Source organism: Podarcis cretensis, assembly GCF_951804945.1.
Source record: "Podarcis cretensis genome assembly, chromosome: 8".
Taxonomy (NCBI): Eukaryota; Metazoa; Chordata; class Lepidosauria; order Squamata; family Lacertidae; genus Podarcis; species Podarcis cretensis.
The window spans coordinates 21,195,353-21,220,793 of record NC_137177.1 but is presented as its reverse complement, the minus strand read 5'-3'; the positions used below and the strand labels follow the sequence as shown (position 1 = coordinate 21,220,793).

At 45.3% G+C, this 25,441-nt stretch overlaps 1 protein-coding gene across 3 annotated transcripts; it reads left to right on the top strand.

The window, feature by feature from the left end:
- The first annotated feature begins 1,387 nt into the window (after positions 1-1,387).
- PROSER3 (proline and serine rich 3) lies at positions 1,388-25,441 on the top strand. 3 transcript variants are annotated; one of them, XM_079986069.1, is made up of 14 exons: positions 1,388-1,633; positions 13,789-13,889; positions 14,865-14,968; positions 15,083-15,191; positions 15,746-16,047; positions 16,924-17,069; positions 17,938-17,999; positions 18,962-19,041; positions 19,188-19,306; positions 20,281-20,471; positions 20,924-21,430; positions 22,851-23,022; positions 23,794-23,875; positions 25,023-25,441. In XM_079986069.1, the coding sequence occupies exons 3-14, from the start codon at positions 14,958-14,960 to the stop codon at positions 25,087-25,089; spliced, it is 1,848 nt and encodes a 615-aa protein (XP_079842195.1). In that variant the 5' UTR covers positions 1,388-1,633; positions 13,789-13,889; positions 14,865-14,957; the 3' UTR covers positions 25,090-25,441. The 3 variants fall into 3 exon arrangements, with proteins under 3 accessions (XP_079842195.1, XP_079842194.1, XP_079842193.1); XM_079986068.1 differs by lacking the exon at positions 13,789-13,889 and adding an exon at positions 10,353-10,527; XM_079986067.1 differs by lacking the exon at positions 13,789-13,889 and having other exon boundaries at positions 1,389-1,633.

Genomic DNA, 25,441 nt, shown 5'->3' with positions numbered 1-25,441 from the left:
TGCTCAACACCACCCTATGAAACAGCAACTCTAGATGCATATTTTTATGGGGCTAGAAATGGTTGGCACTCGGAGAGCCTACTTTGGACATGCCTATCTGTGTTCCATTTAAGCAGGGCTCTGTAGCAGTTTCCTTTGCTGCTGCTACTATATGTTTGTTGTCTCAGAGGACTTGTAAAGGTAAAGGTACCCCTGCCCGTACGGGCCAGTCTTAACAGACTCTGGGGTTGTGCGCCCATCTCACTTAAGAGGCCAGGGGCCAGCGCTGTCCGGAGACACTTCAGGGTCACGTGGCCAGCGTGACATCGCTGCTCTGGCCAGAGCCAGAGCCAGAGCCGCACACAGAAACGCCGTTTACCTTCCCGCTGGTAAGCGGTCCCTATTTATCTACTTGCACCCGGAGGTGCTTTCGAACTGCTAGGTTGGCAGGCGCTGGGACCGAGCAGCGGGAGCGCACCCCGCCGCAGGGATTCGAACCGCCGACCTTTCGATCGGCAAGCCCTAGGCGCTGAGGCTTTAACCCACAGCGCCACCTGCGTCCCACGCAGAGGACTTGTAGGAGCACACTATAATACTGTAGAGACTTTTGCGAAGAACTTACACCTCCAAGATGCCTGCCCTGCCTTTTGTTAGAAATGCTCACCTGAATTTTCGGTATCATTGCTGGAGGGCTGTATTAGTGCTAGAATAGTGTTTCCTAACATTTAATAATATATTTTACACACACACACACACACACACACACACATCTAATGCTTTGTGTCCTCCTTGCGGGTGGGAAGAATAATTGTTTCCCGATGAATGAATGAATCGATTTATTTCGGTCACTGCCCAGAGTGTACTTGTTTCCCAATATCCCTTTTAAATACTTCTAAAGTGCTTCCAAGGAAGCAGGCCACAGGATTACTCTAGCTAGCGTACGTGCTAATTTTCAGAATTGCTCAGCCCTAGTGTTACAAATACATTTCAGGACACGATTGCAGTTAGTCACGTACTCGCAGCTCCTGCTTAAAAATAAGTCGTGCTGAGTGTAATGGGACTTACCATGGGCGTAACCAGGATTTTTGTTGGGGAGGGGCAAACAGTTGAGCTTTTTTGGGGAGATTACGGGTAAAAATGCCTCCCCTCCCAAAAAAAGAGACCATTACGGGGGCAGGCTTCTGCTGTGTGGGGGTGCAGAAGCTCAGTTTATTGAGTATTTTAAATGCTTTTCAATACTTTTTGAGGATTTGCCCCCCCTCTCACTTGGCTTCGCCCATGAGACTCACACCCAATCAAGTAGTACCAGAGCATGACGGTATTTGTAGTTTGTGCGCCCGACCGGAACTGAGAAGCCCTCTGGCGTATATTCCCCTCCCGGAGGGCTCGGCGCGCAATGCTTTGTGGGAATCGTAGTACTGAAGCCGACAGGTCGATGAAAAAGCCGCGCACCCGACATCCTCCGCGGGCAGCGACTTCCTCTTTCGGTTGCTAGGTGACGGCCAAGGCGGCAAGCTCATCTCGGGTTGAGCGGGAAGAAGGGCTTTAGGCCCCGGGGAAGGGGCGCCAGAGGTCACTGAATCCGGGGCCGCTCTCCAGGCGCAAAATCCCGAGGGACTGCTGCAGAGGAGTATTCCTTGGGGTTCACTGTCAGGTAAGTGTGTTTTAGCGGTGTAATCCTACGCAGGCTTACTTCCTGGTAATGGGGTTTAGGGTCGCAGCCTAGGCTTGTCAGTGTCATCGTAGAGCTAGAAGGGACCCTGAGGAGGAGCTGCTGAGCCGTGAACAGCTAGAGGCAGATAAAACACACCTGTACACAGTGTGTTTTTTCCCCCTGGGGGACGGGACGCATATCCCTAAACCTTTCTCAGCCTGTGGGTCCCCAGATGTTGTTGAACTACAACTCCCATCACCCCTAGCTAGCAAGGCCAGAGCTCAGGGATGATGGGAGTTGTAGTCCAACAACATCTGGGGACCCGGCCTAAACATTTTGTGACTCTTTGTACTTTTGTACTTTTGTCCATTTACTGTACTTATTTTCCCCGATTTTAACTAGAAAATGGTGATTTTCTTGAGTCTAGTGAGAGTACAGTGGTACCTCAGGTTAAGTACTTAATTCGTTCTGGAGGTCTGTTCTTAACCTGAAACTGTTCTTAACCTGAAGCACCACTTTAGCTAATGGGGCCTCCTGCTGCTGCTGCTGCACCACCGCTGCACGATTTCTGTTCTCATCCTGAAGCAAAGTTTTTAACCTGAGGTACTATTTCTGGGTTAGCGGAGTCTGTAACCTGAAGCGTATGTAACCCGAGGTACCACTGTACCCCTAAACATTTATTTAGAAATAAAAGCACTGCCTATATAGTTGGAGAAAGTAACAGGCATGGAGATTTCAGTGGTGGAAGAAGCTTCCTCTGCTAAGGTTTGGCTTCTATCAGTCCTATTAAGGGCACATGAGCTGGGCCCTGCCAGGGGGAAAAAAAAGGAAAGGAGTGGTGGTGGAACTGGCAACCTAATCTGTGTGGTAAATGAAGCCAGCTCTCTTCCCTTCAGCTGTGGCTGCTAGATTTTCCTGTGTGCAGGGAATATTGTTTTCAGTAATGCAGGCCCCGTTACCTGTGAATTCTAGTTTAGGTTGGAGATTATCCCGGAATTAACTCCCGCAGAGCAGAAGAGATTGCGCTGTGCATTGAAAGACACCATCCCAGAGCTTTATTCATTTCTAGACTTTCTTGTTTGGGATTTGTTTAGTATGATTCTCAAAACTTAACACGTTTAGGCCATTTCACACGTTACCTGGCAACAGACGTAGGTTTGTCCCTGTACATGTATTTTCAAGAGGGAGCTTCAGCTGGTTCTGATGTGTACCTATTTGCATTTGCAAACAAGCTTATAAGCTTGTTGCATTCATATGTTTTTTTTTAAGCATATCCTTAAAGATGTGACATGTAAAGTGGTCCCGCCTAGGTTTCATTTTCTTGCAGTGCTTTGATAAACACATTGAAAACATTTGGTTATTATCTGAATATTTCTCCAGGCTATAATCTGCAGGACCTCTCTATTTTTAAACCAGTGTTTGGAATGTGTTAACTTTGCTTTGGAGCCTCTCGCTCATCAGCAACTTTTACACTTGTAGTTCTGGGTCTGTGACTAGCTGGAAGCTTTCTGCTTTAAAACCCATGTGACTTCTGGCTTTATGTGACTTTTGTTGATGCTGAACTTTCTGTACCTCAGATTTGCCTTGGGTTGTGGGATCATAAAAAATAATAATAGTCCAGCAATTTACATGAATTGTAAATTGGCTCTGATCAGGTTTTGAGTTGGAAGTGAGTGACTGACACAGCTCCAAAACTTTGAAATGACTTGTGAGGATTTGTTAAAATAATGGGAAACCCTGCTTTCTTTTTAAAAAGATCTAGATTTCTACCTCTCCAGGTTGCAGAAGTGTGAATCTGTGGATGGTGAAACCTGTAATGAAATGAGTTTTGTTTTTCAAGCCCCAAACAAGTTGGTCGCCATCCATGGCCTAGATCAAAGCACTTGCTGCATTCTAGGTAATTGCATGGCATAGAGCTGTAAATTGTGATGAACTTTTGGCTAATCATGAAATGCTATGCTGAAAAAGAGGGTAGTTGCCAAGTTGCATGAGCTATGTGTAATAATGAAATGTGTTTGAGCACAGTGCATCAGCTATCTTTCTTCTGTGATGTTAGCTGAGCAATTAGTTGGGTCCCGACTCAGCTACACAGCTACAAATAAAATGCTTTAAATGTGTTATAAAGTGCAATATACAAATGTGACACTAGATGGCGACAGCAAGCTATGCAAAATTCAATGTATTTTTCGAAACGTTTTAAAATAAAGTATTTTCACAACATTTTTAATATGTATGTAGATTCTACCTAAGAGTGAAAATTCTTATGACAAATGTAGGAGCGGTTGTCTGTTCATTGAAGGTGTTTTCTTCCTTGCACCTTAATAGCTCAACTGCCTCTGCCTGTTTCTTTGGCAATCTTACAGGTTGACTATATTCATGCTTATCTGAAGTCATGTCAATGGGAGTTACCCTCAAGTAAGAGTGTGTTAGATTGCAGTCTTCAAGAATTGTTCTTTTCTAATACAGTGGTACCTCAGGTCAAGTACTTAATTTGTTGCGGAGGTCCGTTCTTAACCTGAAACTGTTCTTAACCTGAAGCACCACTTTAGCTAATGGGGCCTCCTGCTGCCACTGCGCCACCGGAGCACGATTTCTGTTCTCATCCTGAAGCAAAGTTCTTAACCTGAAGCACTAGTTCAGGGTTAGCGGAGTCTGTAACCTGAAGCGTATGTAACCTGAGGTACCACTGTAATAGTTCATGTTGGAAGCAAAGCACCACTACTTATAACCAGTAATCTGAACCTGGGGTGGGCAGGTAATAGACAGAGAGGAAACGTTATTCCCTTTCATAGTCCTTCATAAGTTACCACTGGTAACTTAAGTTACCCGCCCCCCCCTTCAGAATTTACTTTCTTTCTTCTCCTCCAGTTAGTTAACTTTATGACTTCATAATGGTCACATGTATGTTTGTACTCATAAGGTTTATTACTCCTGGGAACACAAAACCATTATGTGTATGCCTTTATTTTGTCATACTCTTCTGGTAAGGGGTTATTGGTTTGTTTTTGTTTTATTATGCATTTTGTGCTCTCACTTTGTATTTTTATGTTGTAAATCACTCTGTGATCTTTGGATGAAGGGTGGTATACAAATATTATACACACACAAACACACAGTGGAACCTCGGTTTTCAAATGCTTCGGAAGCCGAACAATTCGGAAGCCGAATGCAGACAACCAGGAAGTGAATGCTTCCATTTTTGAATGATTTTCGGAAGCCAAACAGCTTCCGAGGCACATTTTTCATTTTATTCCATTGACTTTGCAGCCAGTGCATTGATTCTCGGTTTCCAAACTTTTCGGAAGTCAAACAGTCTTCCGGAACAGATTAAGTTCAAAAACCGAGATATATATCTATCAATAGTAGTACTCATTTCTTCAATCAGCTGTTATATGTACTAAACTGCAGTTGCTCATTCAGTGTTGCTTCCAAATAAGTTGCCACTTGGAAATTCAGTCATAGTTCTGAGCATCTGGCATTTTTAGAGCTCATGAAGATGGAGCTGAGGTTAGGAGCAAACATTTTTGTCCTTTTGACCACAATTAATTGGTTGCGGCTAGTTTAGAAATACAGGTGACACTCAATTTACATTGGGATTACGTTATGAGGATAGCGCATAACCATGTAACTTTTTGGCAAATGGGAAGTATTGTTCCTTTTCAAGCTTAGTGGGATGCTGCAAATGACTGAAATCCTGCAATCTTTCTCACCTGGAAATAAACCCCATTGAGTTCAGCGGAATTTACTTCTAGGCAGACAAGGTTAGGATTGTATCATTACAGTGGTATGTGTAGCCCAATGGATTAGCAACCTTTATGGCCTTATTTGCAACATTGGGCCAAGGCATACTTGCCAGGTGCAGCAGTCTCCCATTACTAACAGGGAGTAATACATATTTATTAGAAAGGTGGAGTGTAAGTCTATAATATGTGGCTAGTTTAGCTATTCCTAGGGCTTATAGTTTCTGAGGCTGTAGAGCGTGGCTGTTGTATCTGTTAATGGACCTCTTTGCCCTAGTATACAGATCTCTCTGGTTTTATTTGGAAATCATAATCCTACCTTCCTTCTCTGATGCTTTCTGGCAAAGTGAAAGCAATGCAACCTGGCTTGTCAGCAGAGTGAGCCAGCTGTGGCCTCACCTGCAGACGCAGGGAGTGTCCTGGGAGCCAGTGCAAGAGAGAACTGATGGGGTGTGTCCCTGCCCATTCCTGTGTAATAGAATAGGTTGGGCCCTATGGTGAGAGTATGAATTGCACATCCGTATGTTCTCATCTCTTTAGAGGAATGTCCTGATCTCTCTGGAAGGCCCTTGGAGAGGCTGCTATTCGTGTCCCTTAATGTCTCAGTGACCAGGGTGGTGTACTTAGTTATTTCTGCATTTAGCCCTTTCTTTACCTGTCCCCCACCAATGGTTAATATATTTTCTCTTTCCTAGCAGTCCTTCACTATGCTCTGGGTTTGTCCTCCCCTGATCTTCTGCAGGAGACATAGAAAATTCAGTGGCACTTGTTTTATTCCACGCAAGGCAAGGGCCCTTTGTGTTTGTGCTCACAGAATTATAATCTTAGGGCCTGTAGCTTCTGGAAACCTTAACAATGGAAAGAAATAATATTCAGCTTCCTTGTTCTAATGCCAATGATGTTTCTGATTTGTACTAAAATCTAGTAAGTTAATTAGTAGAGGACTATAAACCACAGAACCTAGGGCTTGCCAATCAGAAGGTCGGTGGTTTGAATCCCTACGATGGGGTGAGCTCCCGTTGTTTGGTCCCTGCTCCTGCCAACCTAGCAGTTCGAAAGCATGATAAAGTGCAAATAGTTAGATAGGTACTGCTCCGCGGGAAGGTAAACAGCGTTTCCGTGCGCTGCTCTGATTCACCAGAAGCGGCTTAGTCATGCTGGCCACATGACCCAGAAGCTGTATGCCATCTCCCTTGGCCAGTAAAGCGAGATGAGTGCTGCAACCCCAGAGTCGTCTGCAACTGGACCTAACGGTCAAGGGTCCCTTTTCCTTTACCTATATATGAAGCACTTTTCTTTTACCCCCTCCCTAATCTTATTGGGATTACCTGGAGGAGGAACCGGCAAGCCACTCCAGTATCCCTGCCAAGAAAACTCCATGGACAAAGACAACAGGCATATAAAAGTTATGACGCTGGAAGATGAGCCCCTCAGGTCGGAAGGTGTCCAACATGCTACTGGGGAAGAGCGGAGGGCAAGTACAAGTAGATCCAGAGCTGGGCCAAAGCCGAAAGGATGCTCAGTTGCGGATATGCCTGGAAGCGAAAGGAAAGTCCAATGCTGTAAAGAAAAATATTGCATAGGAACCTGGAATGTAAGAACCATGAACCTGGGTAAGTTGGAGGTGGTAAAAAATGAGATGGCAAGAATAAATATTGACATCCTGGGCATCAGTGAACTAAAATGGACGGGAATGGGTGAATTCAGTTCGGATGACCATCATATCTACTACTGTGGGCAAGAAACCCATAAAAGAAATGGAGTAGCCCTCATAGTCAACAAAAGAGTGGCGAAAGCTGTACTGGGATGCAATCACAAAAATGATAGAATGATCTCGATACGAATCCAAGGCAGACCTTTTAACATCACAGTAATCTTTTAACAATCACAGTTTATGCACCAACTACTGGTGCTGAAGCTATAGTTAGAACTGGATATGGAACAACTGATTGGTTCAAAATTGGGAAAGGAGTACGACAAGGCTGTATTTTGTCTCCCTGCTTATTTAACTTATATGCAGAATTCATCATGCGAAAGGCTGGACATCACCTTGCCAACAAAGGTCCGTATAGCCATGGTTTTCCCAGTAGTGATGTATGGAAGTGAGAGCTGGACCATAAAGAAGGCTGATCGCCAAAGAATTGATGCTTTTGAATTATGGTGCTGGAGGAACTCTTGAGAGTCCCATGGACTGCAAGAAGATCAAACCTCTCCATTCTTAAGGAAATCAGCCCTGAGTGCTCACTGGAAGGACAGATCATGAAGTTGAGGCTCCAGTACTTTGGCCACCTCATGAGAAGAGAAGACTCCCTGGAGAAGACCCTGATGTTGGGAAAGATGGAGAGCACAAGGAGAAGGGGGCGACAGAGGACGAGATGGTTGGATAGTGTTTTCGAGGTTACCAGCATGAGTTTGACCAAACTGCGGGAGGCAGTGGAGGACAGAGGTGCCTGGCATGCTCTGGTCCATGGGGTCACGAAGAGTCGGACATGACTAAACGACTAAACAACAACAACAACAACAATCTTATTGGGTTAATAGGTTCATTTTAATTTTTAGCCAGAAGGCCATAACACATGTTTTGTTTTGTTTTTACATAAGAAACAAAATACTTAAATGCACATATTACAAGAATTGTGTGGTTCAGAAGCTAGGTTGCATAGCCAACCTGATCTAACTATGGAAATGATTGGGATAGTAATATACTGTGTCTGAGTTTTTTAAAAAGTATCACTAATCTTTGGTGTAACTGTTGCGAACTACATAACTTTGGATGGTATAAGAATGCATGTAATTTTGGGGATCTGGTAAAGAGGAATATGAAGAATTTTTTTTGTCAAAAAAGCAGAGCTGTCACATACTAATGTGGAGGACTTTCAACCACAAATCGTAGATACTGAATTTGATCCTTTTGAGGAAAGGACTGTGTTTATGATGGTCTCCCTGACCAACTGAAACGTGGACCTTTTTTATTAACTTGAATGGAGCTTGACTTGCATAAGTAGCCCCTGGTGTATGTAGCAGCTACAGTAATTGCACAAGGGGAAGGGGGAAAAGAAAACAGTAACAGAAAATGCTGGGATTCTTTTCTTTCATCCCGTAAATGCTGACAACTGGGACTTCTGATGCCAAAAAGCAGGACAAGCCAGAAAACAGGCAAGAACATCTACATTCAGTGAAGACCGATTCAAGCCTGAGCAGGTGCCATAAAGTAAGCCACAAGCAATTTATTTAATCCATCTGGGTTGAAGATTTTCTCTTCCTTTGTGCCACCCTATTAAAATGCAAAGCCAGCCTGCTTTACGTGCCAACCCACAGTGGCATTCTTTAAACCTGCCAACCTAAAGATGCCAGTTTGAAACCAAGCGAAGGAACATTGACGCAGCCTTAACCCTTTTTGCCAGCACATGACGATGCTCCCCAGCTTGCAGTTCGGAGATGCACTGCTCACAGCACCAGGACCTGTGTGAGAATAATCAATATCTCCTGCCATATCTGTAGGTAATGTGAAGTAGGATCTTGATTTGCCAAGGTGGAAAAGCAGGATGGGTGGTTTGCTGGAGAAGGAAGGGAAGTTGACATCTCCAGCTAATGAAGCAACCTGCATACCACTGCAGAGATGGCGAAGTTCTGTGCTAACTCTCAGTGCTAGACAGGTCTCTCGTAGCTGTCTGCTTAAATTATCACTGCTTGGTTAAATGATGAATTATGCACGTCCATGTTTCGTCAAGTGCTGTGGTGTCAAATATTCAAGGAGGAATCTCTGTGCTTGCTGGGGGTATGCAAGAGGAGGATTATCTTTGGGGCCAGGGAAGACTTTTTGAGCAGCAGCATGGATTAAGATATTTAAATCTTTGCTTCTGTTTTAAGGCTTTGCTGCTTCCACTCCAGACCTTATTTGAGATTTGTGGCAGATGAGTGGCCTATTTTGAGGCATATAAAACACTCATCTGATCTGTCTTTTTGGCACCGAAAGACCATGGAAATCCACTCAAGTGCATGTTTACTGTGCTTAGCAGTTTAAACAGGGGCCTGCTTCTGTTCTTTAATTTTCTTTGCCACACACAAAAAAGTGAATGGGATTGTTGCAAACTGGACCTGGTGATTGCCTGGAAGTGGAGCTGATTATGTCCTTGTGTCCTTGCCTGGTTTCCCATTTACCCCTCTAGTGCTGCATCAAGGCTCTTCAAATAGCATGGTTTAGCACTAAACTGGAATGGTCGCAGAAATTCTGAGAAAAATAATTGTGGGGGTGTTTTTGCATAGTGATCTCAGAGGAATCTTTAGTGTGTGTGTGTGTGTGTGTGTGTGCGCGCGCGTGCGCGCGCGCCAGCCAGCCACTCCTGCTGTTCCCTAGTCTACAGTTTAAAATAGAACAGCAGAATTTCCATTTGATCCTGTTGAATCAACATATTTGGCACCTATCAGGACCACATGACACCAGTCCTGAGAGATCTGCATTGGCTCCTAGTACGTTTCCGAGCACAATTCAAGGTGTTGGTGCTGACCTTTAAAGCGCTAAAGGGCCTCGGTCCTGTATACCTGAAGGAGCATCTCCACCCCCATCATTCATCCCAGACACAGCGCCGAGGGCCTTTTGGCAGTTCCCTCATTGCGAGAAGTGAGGTTACAGGGAACCAGACAGAGGGCCTTCTCGATAGTGGCGCCCGCCCTGTGGAACGCCCCCCCCCCATCAGATGTCAAGGAAATAAGTAGCTTATTTTTAAAAGACATCTGAAGGCAGCCCTGTTTAGGGAAGTTTTTAATATTTAATGCTGTATTGTTTTTAACACTCGATTGGGAGCCGCCCAGAGTGGCTGGGGAAACTCAGCCTGATGGGCGGGGTATAAATAATAAATTATTATTATTATTATTAGTAGTAGCAGTACTGAAAACTCTGCACTGAGAGTTCCCTAAATTGTGTTGTTCTTGTATACTGCAAATGCATTCTAAATCCATTTTTTCTTCTTTCCATTTAGACTGCTGTCTGTCTCTCATTGACTCTCTTCACATGTGCCATACGAAAGAATTAGAGAACTAAATAATGCACCAGTACAGTTTGAAGAATGAATTCTAGCATTTCTGTACTTTCTCAAAGTGCATGGTAGTTTATTGGAAAGCGGTAATGGAAGCGGTCACTGGATCACCCTTTCTGTATGTCATCTGCTGCTAATGCAACGTGAAGTTGTTTTAGGAGATAGTATTCATGCTTGCTAATGGTCTTTGTTCTGCATTTGCAGCATTTGGGCTAGATTGTAGCCACTAAAAAAAATCATTAATGCTTCCTCAAGCATTATAAAGAAATGGGCCTGGCCAGCTGAATTTCATGTACAAGTGCAGTGTGGGGGAGAAATAAAGAGGACGATCCTTTTGTCCTTTCGCAGGAAGAGATGCCCGGTTAGAATGTTGTTTGGCATGGAAAAGATACTTTCCATTCCTTGCCAGTGTTAGGTGCCTATGCAGGGCTAAAACTGATATTTCAAATTTTCCACTAGATGTTATATGTCCATTGTGACTCAGGTAAGGGGTCTGGCCCTAAAGTGAACCCCTATTTTTCTGGTAACACCATATTTAGTATTGTATTGTTAGCTGTAATCACTACAGTCATACCTTTGGTTGTGAACGCTGCAGGTTGCGCGTTTTCGGGTTACGGACCACGCCAAACATGGAAGTACTGGAACGGGTTACTTCCAGGTTTCGGAGCTCGTACATGTGCAGAAGCGCTAAATTGTGCTTTGCGCATGCGCAGAAGCACTGAATTGCAGTGCTGCGGGTTGTGAACGCTGCGGGTTGCGAACGTGCCTCCCACACGGATCATGTTCACAACCCGAGGTTCCACTGTATTCTGTTTGATAAGGCATAGAAGCCCGGGCTTGAATTGCTTATGGCAACCCCAGTTGTGGTGTGCACATTCTCTAACAGTGCAAGCCTATACATCCCTTTGACTTCACTGAGGCTTGATCCCTAAGTGTAGTAACAACAACAACAACAACAATTTATTACCAGTACTTGTGTCCCATCCATCTGACTGGGTTGCCCAGTCATCCTGGGCTGCTTCCAATGGAATATATAAAAACACACACAAACCATGGTGACATTAAAAGCTTCCCGATCCAGGACTGCCTTCAGATGTCTTCGTGTATGAATGCAACCTAAGTAAGGAATTTCATTTTCACCATGCCTTCAATTCTGCATTTGCTTCTGGGAACAAATGTGTAGAGAAGGATTATTTTCCCCTAGAGAAGCACCAAAGTCCAGAGGTCTTTCAGTCAGCATATACAGTACCTCACAGGTGTACAAGCAGCTTCCTGTTCATCTGCTGACATTAGCATGTCAGAGGCCTTTGTTGTTGCTTTTAAATATATTTTTATTAAAGATATATTGGTTTACAAATGTATGTGCTATGTCTCTCTTTTCAAGTTACATTTTCTACAGATCAGTTTTATTTGTTGAGACATTAGTGTTACATTAGGAAGAAAAAGGGGAAAGAGGTGGAGGGGGGAATGGTGAGTGGGGTGGTGTAGAGTGGCAATGCTTCTATTCTACTTAGTGTATGTGTGGGGTTTTCTGTCAGCATCACTTGTGTGGGTTCTCTTTACTATTCACTTGTATTCCTTTGATGGTGAGAGAGGTTGGGGTTGGCCTAGGGCAGGGATGGCCAACTCCCAAGAGACTGCGATCTACTCACAGTTAAAAACTGGCAGTGATATACCGTATTTTTCGCCCTATAGGACGCACTTTTCCCCCTCCAAAAATGAAGGGGAAATCTGTGTGCGTCCTATGGGGCAAATGCAGGCTTTCACTGAAGCTTGGAGAGCGAGAGGGGTCGGTGCGCATGTCTAAGCTGCGGATGTCTGCCCGAAGCGCGGGGCGCCCTGCTTCAGCGCTCCCCGCACTCCATGCAGCAGTCTGCTATCCGCAGCCTAGGGAGCCCTTTATTCCCCCCCAAAAAACTAGGTGCGTCCTATGGGCCGGTGCGTCCTATGGAACGAAAAATACGGTACCCCCTTTTGGGGGGTTCAGGTCAAAGGGAGGAGGAAGGCCCATTTTTGGGGGGTGCAGGGCAAGAATGTTGAGGTTTTTTTAGGGAAGCCAGAGTTGTTCGGCTTCTTTGTTGGGAGCCACTGATCTACCAGTGATCTACCGGTAGATCACGATCTACCTGTTGGACTTGCCTGTCCTAGGGTATGGTTGGTTGTCTTTGTTTGGCCATAGTGAAATTTGTTTTCATGTGTCTGCTGGGAAGGCCCATTGTCCTCCTTCTCAGTACTGTGTTGGGGCAAGGTGTGGCTTTAAAGGCACAGGCCAGTGCAAAAAATGAGGACTCAGGATTGGCACAGTCAGCACAGTTCTATCCTCCAGGCAGAAGAGCTCAGGGGAATGGACTGTCCCCACCTGCCCCTAGGGCCACAGATTGCCATTGGTGAGATCTGACGTGTTGGCTGCAAGTAGCAGCCTGTTAAGTTGTCACAATAGTTAGCAAAACAGGCTGTCTTGGTAACCATTTCAGGCTGGCGGTTCTGCTATGAACGGATTTTCACTGTTCTGTGTTTGAATGATCGTATCTGAACTATCCTCCCAGCATTTACTGCAGCTGTGCCTGATGTGTGGGCCTAAATAAGTAAAAACTCGCTTTGGCTACAGCGTTTCTTACAGTGTAACTCCATTTTACAAGTGGGAGCTTTGCTGGGAGATGCACAGGAAGATGCTCTAAAAGCACAGAGATGCTCTCACAGATTTGTCAATTGATGGGTGCCCTTAAAGAGTTGAATTTTCTTTCCTCATTATTCTGTCCAATTTTCATAGCTCTGATCTTCCAGTGATAGTCCTAAAGGCTATACTATCCCATACCAACCAATCCAGTTGCTTGCTCTGTTTTGCTATAATAGGAATTACTCCACCTTTTGATCAGATGTTAGTTGGAGTCATAACATTTTATTCCAGAGCAATGGAATTCATGTTGTTCATCGTTTCATAGTATGGTAGGGTCAGTGAATGGGGTACTTTCACCGGGGGGGCGGGGGGGGGGGAAACAAAAACTGTTGCCTTGGCAACTGCACACTGCGCAAACAAGTGCCATGGAAATTTCCTTCCTAGCTGCAGGAAGGAAAGAATTCATTTATGCAAATAATTCATTGCTCTGAACCACAGCTAAGTTGGAAATTCATAATATCGTGCAGCAGATTAGCTGCTCTAGAACATTTCCCAGGTCTGGATCGTGTCACAATTTGGAATTGTTTTGCTTCTGTGTCAATGGATTTATATAAAGTTCCCTAGGCTGGATTAACAGATAGACTACACATACCATAGAGTGAGGCCTTAAGTTTGTATGAAGGATGATTTTATCCCACCTCTGCAGGATGGGATTTTTAACATTCCCACAGTTGAGAACGTTGTGGTTGGTTTCTTTGCCAGGCAAACGGTGGCCAAATTCCTGGCTGTGGAGAAATGTTAAGGTGGTTGGAGCCTGCATAGCCCAAGGAGCAGACTGATGATGTGCAATGAGGCAATTTCAGGTGTTAAAGTAGCAGGACATAATTTTCTGTTAATTTATTGCATTTATATTCTGCCTTTGCTCCATGATGGTACTTGAGATGGCATAGATGGGCAGATGGAAGCAGAGAGTGGCATGAATTAGAAGAGGGTGAGACTTTGAATATGACTCCTTGACTTTATCTTTTAATCTTCCCGAGTTACATGTTGACAGAGGCAAGGTACTGGGGGTGAGAAATAGTTTCCAGGTCGACATGCCAACTTTGTATTTGAGAGCCATTGTAATAGTGATGATGAGTATGAGCTAGAGCTTCTCGGTTCAGCCGTGTGTTTGTCGGGAGCCATTGATGAACCACAATCTCTGAGCTTCTTGTCCCCTAGTTTACCTGCAATGTGGGAATAATAGTGCTGACCTTTAAATGATTGTTTATAAAGATTACAGTCATACCTCGGGTTACAGACGCTTCGGGTTGTGCGATTTCGGGTTTGCACCGCGCCAAACCTGGAAGTACCGGAACGGGTTACTTCCAGGTTTCGGCACTTGCGTATGCGCAGAAGCGCTAAATCACACTTTGCACATGCGCAGAAGTGCCGAATCGCAACCCACGTGTGCGCAGAAGCGGCAATGCGGGTTCCGAATGCTGCGCGTTGCGAACGTGCTTCCCGCACGGATCACGTTCGCAACCTGAGTGTCCACTGTACTGAGCCAGTGTATATGAAGGGCTTTTGAGCACTTAGAAAAAGCAGTGACCTGAGTTCTCTGAGTGCCCCTCCTTATGTTGGCAAAACTGCATCTTAATATTTTTGCCCTCATTCTTCATGCCTTTTTGCCCCTTTCCCCTCCTTCAGCTAAATCATGATTGCCAGAAATATCCCAATAAAAAACAAAAGGGAAGGGTGGAGGAAAAGCCTATGGACATTTGGAAACAAAATAAATTACGTAAAAGAAGTAAAGCCTATCCCAAAATGTTTGTATTTATTGTTTCTTCTGTTTACAGCACAAACTTTGGGAAGCCTTCGATCATCCCATGAGGAAAGCGTGTAGAGACCACATCCGCAGCCATCAAAGCTGAACACCTGGGTGTAGAATAATGGATTCCAGGTATGAGAGCTAGCGGAAGAAAAGGGTTTGACCTGATGGGTTTCCTTCTGCTAAGAAGTGCCCAGTCTAGGCAGGGCAGGGCCTCACTAACTGGGATTCCTTGCTTGCCCGCAGTATGGCTGTTTTCTCCACCCTGGGAAGCCCCTTTTTGGAGCAATCTTGTTCGCGGAGCCATTACCACCCTTCCCAGGCACACCCACTGAGGAAGGAGCAGCGATATACGGTGAGATGGGGTGGGGGGAGACAAGGTGGGCAAATACTGCTGCAGAGTCGCTAGCGGGGAAATCAAATGGAGCAGAGCTGCTAGCAGGAAGAGTCAAACAGGTCTTTTGGATCTCTATTGAACCAGTCCCTTTCAGGAGCTGGATAAAAATTCCATGGTGTTGGCTATCCAGTGGAACATGAATGCTCCACTTTGAGCATTTCTGTATTCTTGCGGGTTGAGCTAGGCCTGGAAAGAGCCAATAAAGTATATTGATTAGATGCTGGGAGTTCAAATCCCTTCTCAGCCATGACGTAAGCCATTCATCCTTTCTTAGCTTAGCCTCCCTTGCAGGATTGTTGTGATGGAAAAGGATGTGGGGGTAGGAAACCACGTTTGATGCCCTCAGTTTTTTTGGAGGAAGGGTAGGATAAAAATGTAAGGATTAAACAGTTGTCAAGTGGAGCTACAGGAAGAGGGAGTTATTTTACATCTTGGCTTGAACTTTTCTGGAAGGTTTATGCCAGCTCTTTGGGCCCACCGACTCTGAAAACTCACTTTCCCGCTTTCCCTAGGCTCTGAGCCCATCTCGTTTACAACACAAGAATTGCCCCACCTCTCCCAAGAAGGCAGAAACACAAAGTCCTCCAACCCCAGGTTTGCTTCCTGGGTCCAGTTACCAGGAGGTGAAACCCCCCGAGTCAGACTCCACAAGCCCCTTCAATGAATCATGGCCCTCGACTGAGCGCAGTTCTTCCTCTCTGACTCCCAAGGAAGCAAAGGGCCTTCCCTCAGAGCAGATAACGGGGATCAAAGCACTGGCTTCGCCAAAGCCCCCAGAATCATCTGTTTCAGACAGCGATTCAGTTATTGCCAGGTAAGCCTGCTAGCTAAGGGTTTCTTCTCAGGTGGGTGGGCAGAGTAGCAAGAGTTTACTGGACTTGTGTGGGGATGGGAGTCCTGGGTTCAAATACTACCTGGAAGAAGAACACATCTGATACCCTCAGTCAAGTCTGTTTCTCAAACTTAATTTGTTCCGGAAGTCCGTTCTGAAACCAAAGTGTTCCAAAACCAAGGACACTTTCCCATAGAAAGTATTGCAAAACAGATTAATCGATTCGAGACTTATAAAAACAACCTCTAAAACAGCAATTTAACATGAATTTTACTATCTAACAAGACCATTGGTCCATAAAATGAAAGCAATAATCAATGTACTGTTCTATTTAAAACAAATAAGACAGTACTGTAGATGATAATTTTTTTAAAAAAATCTTAACCTGCACTGATGATAGTCATTGTTTGGATGGGGGGCTTTTATCCATTTCCACAGTCACACAATCAGTCAGTCAATCAATCAATCAATCAATCAATCAATCAATCAATCAATCAGTAGCTGAACTGGGTTCCACACAGTCACAAAAACAAATTAACCGAAAAGCCTCCGAAACAAAAATGCAAAATAAATAGCAAAAACAAAAGTGCCAAACTTAATTTGTTCCGGAAGTCAGTTTGACTTCTGAAATGTTTGAAAACCAGGGCGCAGCTTCTGATTGGTGCAAGCACCCCAGAAACAATAGCCGGATGTCCGGCTTCCGAAAAACATTCGAAAACCGGAACACTTACATACCAAGGCGTTTGAGAACCAAGGTACCACTGTACTGAGTCTCTAGTCTAGCTTGGGAGTGATTACTACATTGAAGTAAAGTTCTTTGTCCATGTCTGTGATGCGGCACCTTTGATCCTTTGGCAGGTATATGGAGCGATTTCGTTACGGGCAGCCCACAAGCCGCAGGGAGCGCTGGGCACCAAATGGTCACTCTGCACAGTTCTGGTGGCTTGGCCACTCATTTCCCCCTGAATGCAACATCTCCAAGAAGGAGACATCGCCAACTTCAGGTACTTGAGTCCAACAAGAAGGGTGCCGATATGGGGAACACTTTTATCAAGGCAGACCAGGATGAGTGGGCCCTCGGAAAAATTGGATTTGTGTTGGAGCAGTACCTGCCCTAGCCAAAAGAGTGGTTGCTATTGGTAGGAAAAACTTCAGATTTGAAGACTTGCAGATTTAGATATGGACACACACATTGGAGCTGTGTCTTTGTCCAGGACTTACCTGTTAATTCCTATGAAGTAGAACTTTTTAGCAGTGGCAGGTAGCGCTCACAGGTCGCTCCTGTCCTAGCTTTTCCCATAAGAGAGACATATGAGATCAACTTGGGACCAGGTTATCTGAGAGACTCGCCTGGTCAGTAAGATAATCTCAGTGGCCCTCCTCATTGTGCCATAGTCTGCAGGTGCCCATCTGGCATCAACTGGGAAGAGGGCCTAAAATAAATAATAGGAGTGTGCCAGGATTTTAAAAATCACAATATTTAAATCTGTCCCCTCCTCTGTAGTTATCAGATAACTCTGCATATGCTCTAAGGTATTTTCTTTAAGGTATCAAAGCAATCCAAAGTCAGATGGGGGGGGGCTCTGACGGCCCCCATTATTACTTGGGAGTTCTGTGTAATTTTAGCACCCATTTCTCACAACCAAGCAACCCATCCAAAGGGTGGATTCATGTTGGCCTTTTTCAGGGTTCTTCACCTATAATTTAGAAGATAACTTAAAGTCAAGCATATAGTTTTTCAGGCCTATGGATGAAAGGGGAAGGGAAGGAGGGAGGGAGCCTAGAGCCACCCAAGATTTAAAGATTAGGCTCTTTGCAAAGATGTCTGAACTGTGTGAGTCAGAAATCTGTAATGAAGGTGTCTCCTTGCAGACAGTAGCCAGAGTGAAGTGAGGCAGTCGCTTTTCAGTCCTGCTCTGGACCAGTCTCCCTCGGTGAGTAAGGAGGTTCTCTCTAGGAATGGGGAGGTATCTACTCTGTCCACCAAAAAAGGACATAATATAGTTATGTTATCTTTGTGGATCACTGTTAATCTCAACCCTCAGGGTTGAGGAATATTGTACAGAATCTGGAGGCATGGGTTCTAATTCTTACTCAGCGATAAAGCTCATTGAATGACCTTCAGCCAGTCATATCTTAGAGCCTAGCCTTTTACGCAGGATTGTTGTGAGGATAATATGGAATAACCACACATGCTGCCCTGGTCTCCTTGAAGAATATAAACATGATAAATGGGGAAATCATATGTGTAAAGTTGGTCCTGCTTTGAGGACTGTGCTCTGGGTGGAGAAAATTGTGATGTTCACTATAGCACTTCTCAGCAGGATGATTAGTTTTTGGTTTCCCATTTGGATCTTTTATTAAGAACCAAGCGACCTTAAATTTTCAGAATTTGCAGGCAGGCAGGCAGGAGTCTTGCTTGGTCCTGGTTTGGCTGATTACTTTGACAGATCAGAAGACCATTTTCAATTTCCTCTGTCTCAGTAGCTCCCTGCTTATTATTGCTGGTGACTGTTTCACCTTAACTGGTGTTCTTATGTTTTCTGTCCCTACTTTGTCTGCACCAGAGGATCAAAGTACCTTTGTCCCATTGGATTGACCATCTTCTATTTTTTGGTCATGAGCTTGCTAACACTAGGCAACTCCATAGGTGCTGCAGCTTCTCCCCTTGCCCTGCTGCCAGAATCCTGACATTCTTTTCCGTATAGAGCAGGGGTGGGGAATGTGTGACCCCCCTGGATTTTGTTGGACTAGAGCTCCCATTATCCCTGACCATTTGCCCCATGAGCTAGAGCTGATGGGAGTTGGAGTTCAACAACATCTGGTGGGCCACAAGTCCCCACTCCCAGCTATAGAGTCTCCTATCTGACCCATTCCTTTGTATGTTCTTTTGTAGGGGGACTCACAGGATTCTTCCACGCTGGACCCCGAGACTGTTAAGCTGCAGGAGAGAGCAGCCAGGCTGTTACACAGAAGGTACTAACCTCCCTTGTATTTCACTCATCATCTAGGCTGCCCTTCCTCAATGTCTAATGGGCCTTCCAGCTTCTCTTTCTGTTCTCTCCCCAGCTGCCCCTCATTCCTAATAACCTGCCTGTCCTCATATGTATTTCTGCATGCAGCACATCCCCGTTGAGCAGCTCCAGGCATGCAAGCTCTACCCCCACGTCCACCATCACAAATGCTGACACAGACATGACTGGTCGTGCTCCACATCACCTTGGTCTTGGCGAGCTGCAAGGTAAGACATGAGATCCAGGACCTTGCCTCTTGAAGGAGTGTTTTTCAACCTGGGGTCTCCACATGTTGCTGGACTCCAATCTCAACAGCCCCAGCCAGCTTAGCCACTGGTAAGGGGTGATTGGAGTTGTAGTCCCAGCACCTGAAGCCCAAGGTTGAAGAACTCTGTCTTGAAGGAATGCCAGTGTTGTGGACAATGACAGAAAGTGAGTGTTGTTGAGGGGGGGGGGGGAGTGAGGAAATGAAAGTTGGCTGGACTAGTAACTGGCTGAGTGCAAGTCTGATTGCCTCCTAAACAGTGTGGATGTTCTTATTTGGCAATTTATGAAGAATGATGGCTGCTTTAGCACAAATCTTTAGACTGCCCTATCTTTCAGTGCATCACTCAAAGGCAGAATTTGGTAAGGGGCACCCCAGTAATCTCCCCTTTCATTTACAAACAAACAAATTGCTAACCCTTCAGGCAATCCTTGGTAACTTTCAAAAGGCCAGAGGGGTTGCTGAGCAGGATCTCACATGGACAGGGTAACAGCAGCTGAATAAACTGGGCAAAACAGCAACTGTACAAATTTGTATTGCTAAATTTCTAGAGGTCACAGAATTACTGGTATAGAATTTGTGTTGTCTTGATATTAAATTGATTCTTGTTCAAAAGCACACATGCCTTATCATATGCTGGTTGAGTTGAATGGGCTCTTTTGGACTCCAGGTCCTGTCATCCCTAGCTAGCATAGCCAGTGGTGAGGTATGATGGGAACAGTAGTCTAACAACATCTGTGGAGCCATGGGTTCCTCCTGCCTGCTGTAAAAGATCCAGTGACTGATATAAGCCATCACCAAAGGAGACAAATCAATATACACTTTTTCAAAGATGATGATCCCAAAATGAAAACAGTGATGGACAATGCCTGTATCTTGCAGAACTTTTTCAGAAGTTCACTCCATTCATGTGCACCTCTCTCCCTGCCTCCCTAGGTAGTCTGAATGCTTTCCCTTACTATATCACTCAAAGATCTCAGCCATGTTCTTCTTCAAAACCAGAGGATGATATCCTTTTCCAGTGGCGACTGCGGCGAAAGATGGAGGAAGCGAGCCAGGCTGTTGCTGTGATGCCCCCTCTAGCTTGGAGGAGTCCACATATCCAGCCAACCCGTCCTTCTAGCCTGGTAAGAGTTTGAGGTGAATAAGTTTGCCATTGTTCTGTGCTGTGTAGCTGCAAGGCAAAAGCCTTGGAAGCAGGGGATGGAGCCATGCTTTCAGTGCACAACAGGATGGAGAAGCACAATCAGTAGGCAGCGTGTGATGCATGAGAGGACCACAGCTCTTGCTACCTTGTCGTTGAGAGCTGAAATGGAAGAAACCTTGCAAAGTTCATGCACTGTTTCAGGCCACTTCATCTTTATAACTCCCAAGATGTTTGTGGCTATTCCACCTCACCCTACTTCAGTTGTTTTGGAGTTGATGAGGTAAACAACTTTCCCATCATAGTATTGATCCTATACAGTATGGCAAAGCGTTCAGAGAGGAGTGGATCTGCTTCTAAGCATCTCACTACTCCATCTCAGAAAGTCCAGTAGATGCAGTCTGAGTCATGTTTTTCAATTGTTGTTCCCTGCAGGTAGAAAGAACGGCCCAGAAGCCATCAGAACCTGCAAGTTGGAAGAGTGAAGATGGAAGAGTGCAGCCAACTTCGGAAACCGAGCTGCATGTGAAATCCACCCTCCATAATTATCATCCCTGCTGCCCCACAGACTCTGTGAAAAATGGACCATGCTCTACGCAGCTCATAGAAGCCGCTCCCTTCAGCAGTGGGATTGTACTGGTTGGAAGTTCAGAACCAAAGGGAGAGCAAGGAGTGAAGGAAGTAACTCTTCAAGAGGAACATGTCCCTGCATACCGAGACTCTCCTCCCCTACCAAGGCCTGCAGGAACCAGCAAGCTTTTGGGCCAGAGCACTCTGCATCAGGATCAACAGGCAGCCCGCCCTGTAGAGAGAGTGCACACTGAGCCCAGAGGGAACCAGAAGGCATTCAGAACCGAGCAGGGCCAAGCCAAACCAGTCAGAGACTTCCGAGGGCCACCAGTCAGTCGCACAAAAGATTCTATTCAACACGTCTTGGGAGAGGTATAAACATATGATCTGGCAATCTTTGTGGCTGTCATCACAGTGTGATGTAGAGGCCTGTCATGCAGAATAGTGAGCACTTGAGTCTGGATGATTTTTCTAGTCCTCATGGTTGCAGAGACAAATGTGAATGCTTTTATTGGCAGCTACTGCTAAAGATTTAGGAATAAGGACTAGGCTGAGGTTTCCATTAATCTCAGACAGGGCTCCTTGACTCAGTGCAGGCCCCTCCCCAGCTCTACCTAGACACTTTCTATCCTTAACACTTTTCTTGCCCTCTGATTCCCCCCCCCCCCATGTGTTCCAGTTGCCCCCACTTCCTTTATGGCTAACAAAAATTTAATGCTAAATTGTGAAGTATCCCCACATTATATTTCACTGGAGCAGTGGTTTTCAAACTGTGTTCCAGGGAAGTTTATGTGAGGCCCTTCATGTGGGAGGCAGTGACGATCAGTTCTGGCAGACAGAAAATTCATTTGAAAGACGGCTTATTCATCATTATTGACCTTCTGCAAAGCCGCTGGAGAGAAAACAAATTCACAGGCTGCGCTGTGAATTCAGACAGGAGTGACAGTGGGATCCAACAGGCCTAGCTAGTGGCCCATGTGAAGTGTTTGCCCTAGTGCATGCCTGTGATGGGCTTGGTCAGGTGGGTGGAGGGACATCCATGGGAGCGAGAGACAATGTGTTTAAAGCTGGAAGAGGAGTATTTGTGCTCTTCTCTTTATTGCAGGTAGTTTTTTCGTTCGTTCCTTCCACTTTCATGGCAGCCTTCTAGGGAGGCTTCTTCCCCTTTGAAGGTGAAGAAGGAACATCATCACCACCTGGATTCCAGAAGCTGCAAATGCATGCACCACACACACATCTCTTGCTCGGACTTGGTTTGCTCTTGGGTCCCTTTCTCTAGTGCTGCCCAAGCCTGATTCTGGTCTCTCTTGCTCCCATGGGAAGCTTTAATGCCTCCAGTTATCAAATTTGGTTTAGCAGCCTGCTCCCCAACTGCTTCCCTTCAGGCTAACCAGACTGACTTGTGGCCTGCTATGACATTATCTCAAAGCACTGGAGGCTGCAGCCAAGTTGGTTCAGACAGCAGGCAAGCATCAGGCCTTCTCTGCATGGACATCTTTGCAGATGTTAAGGAGTTTCTCAGTAGGTAACGTGATGTGGTCCCTTGAAGACCACTGTGCCAGGAAAAAAGCACTTTCAGAAAGTTTATATAGATAAGCAAAATGTAATCAAGTGGCACACTTGCAGATTTCCCAGTGGGTTGTGGGAATGACTTTACTATAGAAAAGGAAGATGAACCATCGTCCAGCAGCTCCATTTTGCTGCTTGGGGGTATCTGAAATGGGCTCTTCCACTTCTGCTTTCCTTCCCAGGAGGACAGGAGGAGATTTAACTAGCTTTCTCTCTCATCCAGGTGATTGCCGAAAGACTTTTCTCCCCACCTGATTCTCCAGGTCCTCATAGGGACAAACCAAAGAGGAATTCAAAGAGTCGAAGCCTGGACGAAGCTCGGCCAAGAGCTGCTTCTGCTCCCTCACATCCCCAGCTCCTGAACATGGCTGCTCAGCTGCTGGAGCAGGCTGAAGGTGGGATAGCTGAGGGAATGGCAGATATGTGGATTTCATGGAGAGCTATAAACATTCATGGTTGGGTCCATTTCGTCCCATCTGTGTAAGCATGTACCTTTAGTTCCTGCTTGGCTTCACATTTCATAAACTCTGAACAGGAAGCCTAGACCTAGACGTGGACTCTGGACCACTGGGTAGCTGTCACTGGCAATGAGCGATGATGATGCTCTGTTCAGTTTCCACTGGGCAAACATGAGCTTAATTCCGATTTTGCAACTATTCTAAACACATTGACCAAATCAGTAATGGGTAGAATGGAAATGGAGATGTGGCTAGAGAAGGAACAGGGTAAGCAAGAGACAGGGTGTCTAAAGGTATCTACACCAGCGAGGGTTTTTTTTTTGCACAGACCTAGAACTACAGATGTTGTGTGTCATAGTGTTGGTGTTGTAACAGGAGCTATTTGCCACATGCCTCTAGTCTAAGTACAAGCATAGCCAGAGGCACAATACAGGCACAGCCCAGAAGGAGAGAAAAGTATGTGGGGGTAGAAGGTGAAGAAGGCTGGAGCAAGAGGAGGGGAATATGTGGAAGCGGGAATTGAGCAGGAGGAATTGTAAGCACCTGGGAATTGGGTTATTTTACAGGTTTGCACTGATCGTTTGGTTCTAAGCAGATAAACAACAGACAGCTTGGAACGTCCCTGCAGAGATTTATTGGAGAGCTCCACAGCCTTGGTAGGAAAAGGAGAGAGCACTTAAAGTGGAGTTAATTTTTTCTGTTTTGCAGACTCGGATGGCACAGAGTTTGAGGACGACCCCCTGTTACAGGTGCTAAGGGGCCAGAGGGAGTTGCTGCGCAGCCAGCTGAGGTGGGTTGCTGCTCACTGCAAACTGTCTAGAGGCATTCTCTCTTGGGATTGCTGCTGTTTCAAAGTCTTTGCTAGCTGCTGAGAACTGTTGCCTTACGTTGCCTGATGTCCTGCTAGGCTTTCTGTGCCCCTCTCCTTTGGCTTTGAAGAATAATGGATACCTGAGAGCAGATCGTTAGAAGTTTTGTCTCCTTTGTCGTCATCCCTGGTGCCTTTGCAGTGTCAACACATTCTCCGTATGTGTCTTCTTCCCACCCACCCCAGCTTTAGATGCAGCTCCTATGAAAAGAGGTCGTTAGAATTCATATTGTTTGATACATATTCTTCCCTCCTTCAAAAGAGTTTAGGTGGTGTGTATAGTTTTTCCCTCCACCCATTCTGTCCCTGCAACCAATCCTGTGAGTTAGGCTGAGAAATGATGGCTGGCCTAAAGTCACTTGTTGAGTTTTGTGGCTGGGTAGGAATTTGAGGCTGGAGTCTCTCTGGTCTTAGTGCAGTGTTGCAACCATCACATCACACTGTCTCTCCATAAGGATCTGTAAGAGGTTGCTTATGTTTTAGCATCGGGCAAGAACTCAAGGCTTTATAGTTCATATTCATCCAGATTTAATCCTTCCCTAAAGTACAATTCTTGGTATGGACAGGATAGTGGATATTCAGTGATTCGAAGCAATCACTTAAATAATAATAAAAGAGAGCACAGAATTCAGCTTTTTTTGATGGCCTGTATTCATGTTTGCAATGTTTCTAGTCTTTACAGCTGTGACAATTGAAAGCATGTAGGAAATATCTAGTAATCTCAAAAGTCAGAAGTGTGGCTTATGTTTATTTATTTTTTTAGTGGATTTAGGCATTGCACATGCCATTTTGACACTTTTCATATGTGAGGGAAGCAGAATAAAGTATGCAGGAAATAGAATTTGCTTAATTTATGCACATCTTAGAATTTATGATAAGTTGGCACTTTTTAGTGCAAAGGGCATTTTGCTTTCAGCTATGAGCGGTTGCTGAGTGCTGCCCCACTGCTCCAAACAAATTGCAGCTGCCTGGTCTGATGGGCAGTTTGTTCTGTGACAGTATGGCTGTGTTGCTTTGGTCTCCTCCAGCCCTTAAAGGTGGTATGCATTTCTACTCTGTTCCCTTGCAGAGCTGTGGATGTCCGCGTAGCTCAGCTTGAAGGCTACCATTCTGATCAAGACTTATCCCATCGATGACAGACGCCTGCACGATCTTCTCTGCACCTTGAGTGTGGTTGAAGGCTCTCCGATTCATAATTTGGGATTACAGCAGTGGACTGGGTCCTGTGCTCCTTGCTCAGACACCTCTGGATGACTTCAGCAACAGGGTTTGGGAGAGGTTCTTATTTATGCTAGCACCCTTCTGGTTTTGGCTGCGCTGCCTGTACCCAACAAGCTGGTGTGTTCATCAAAGTCAACTGGGAGTGCAAAATGACCAGGCACTGGTGTGTAGGGATGTGCCTAAAGCATAAACAGTGCCTTGTTTCCATGGTTTCATTGTGTATTTTTGTGGTGAGATTAAAATAAAAAGTGTATTTTTGGATCAAAA

What these genes read in the sequence shown, in the direction of transcription:
- PROSER3 (XM_079986069.1), top strand. An exon ending in CTCTGGACCAGTCTCCCTCG is followed by an intron (nt 18,000 to 18,961) that starts GTGAGTAAGGAG and finishes GTTCTTTTGTAG; the next exon opens with GGGGACTCACAGGATTCTTC. An exon ending in TTCAACACGTCTTGGGAGAG is followed by an intron (nt 21,431 to 22,850) that starts GTATAAACATAT and finishes TCTCTCATCCAG; the next exon opens with GTGATTGCCGAAAGACTTTT.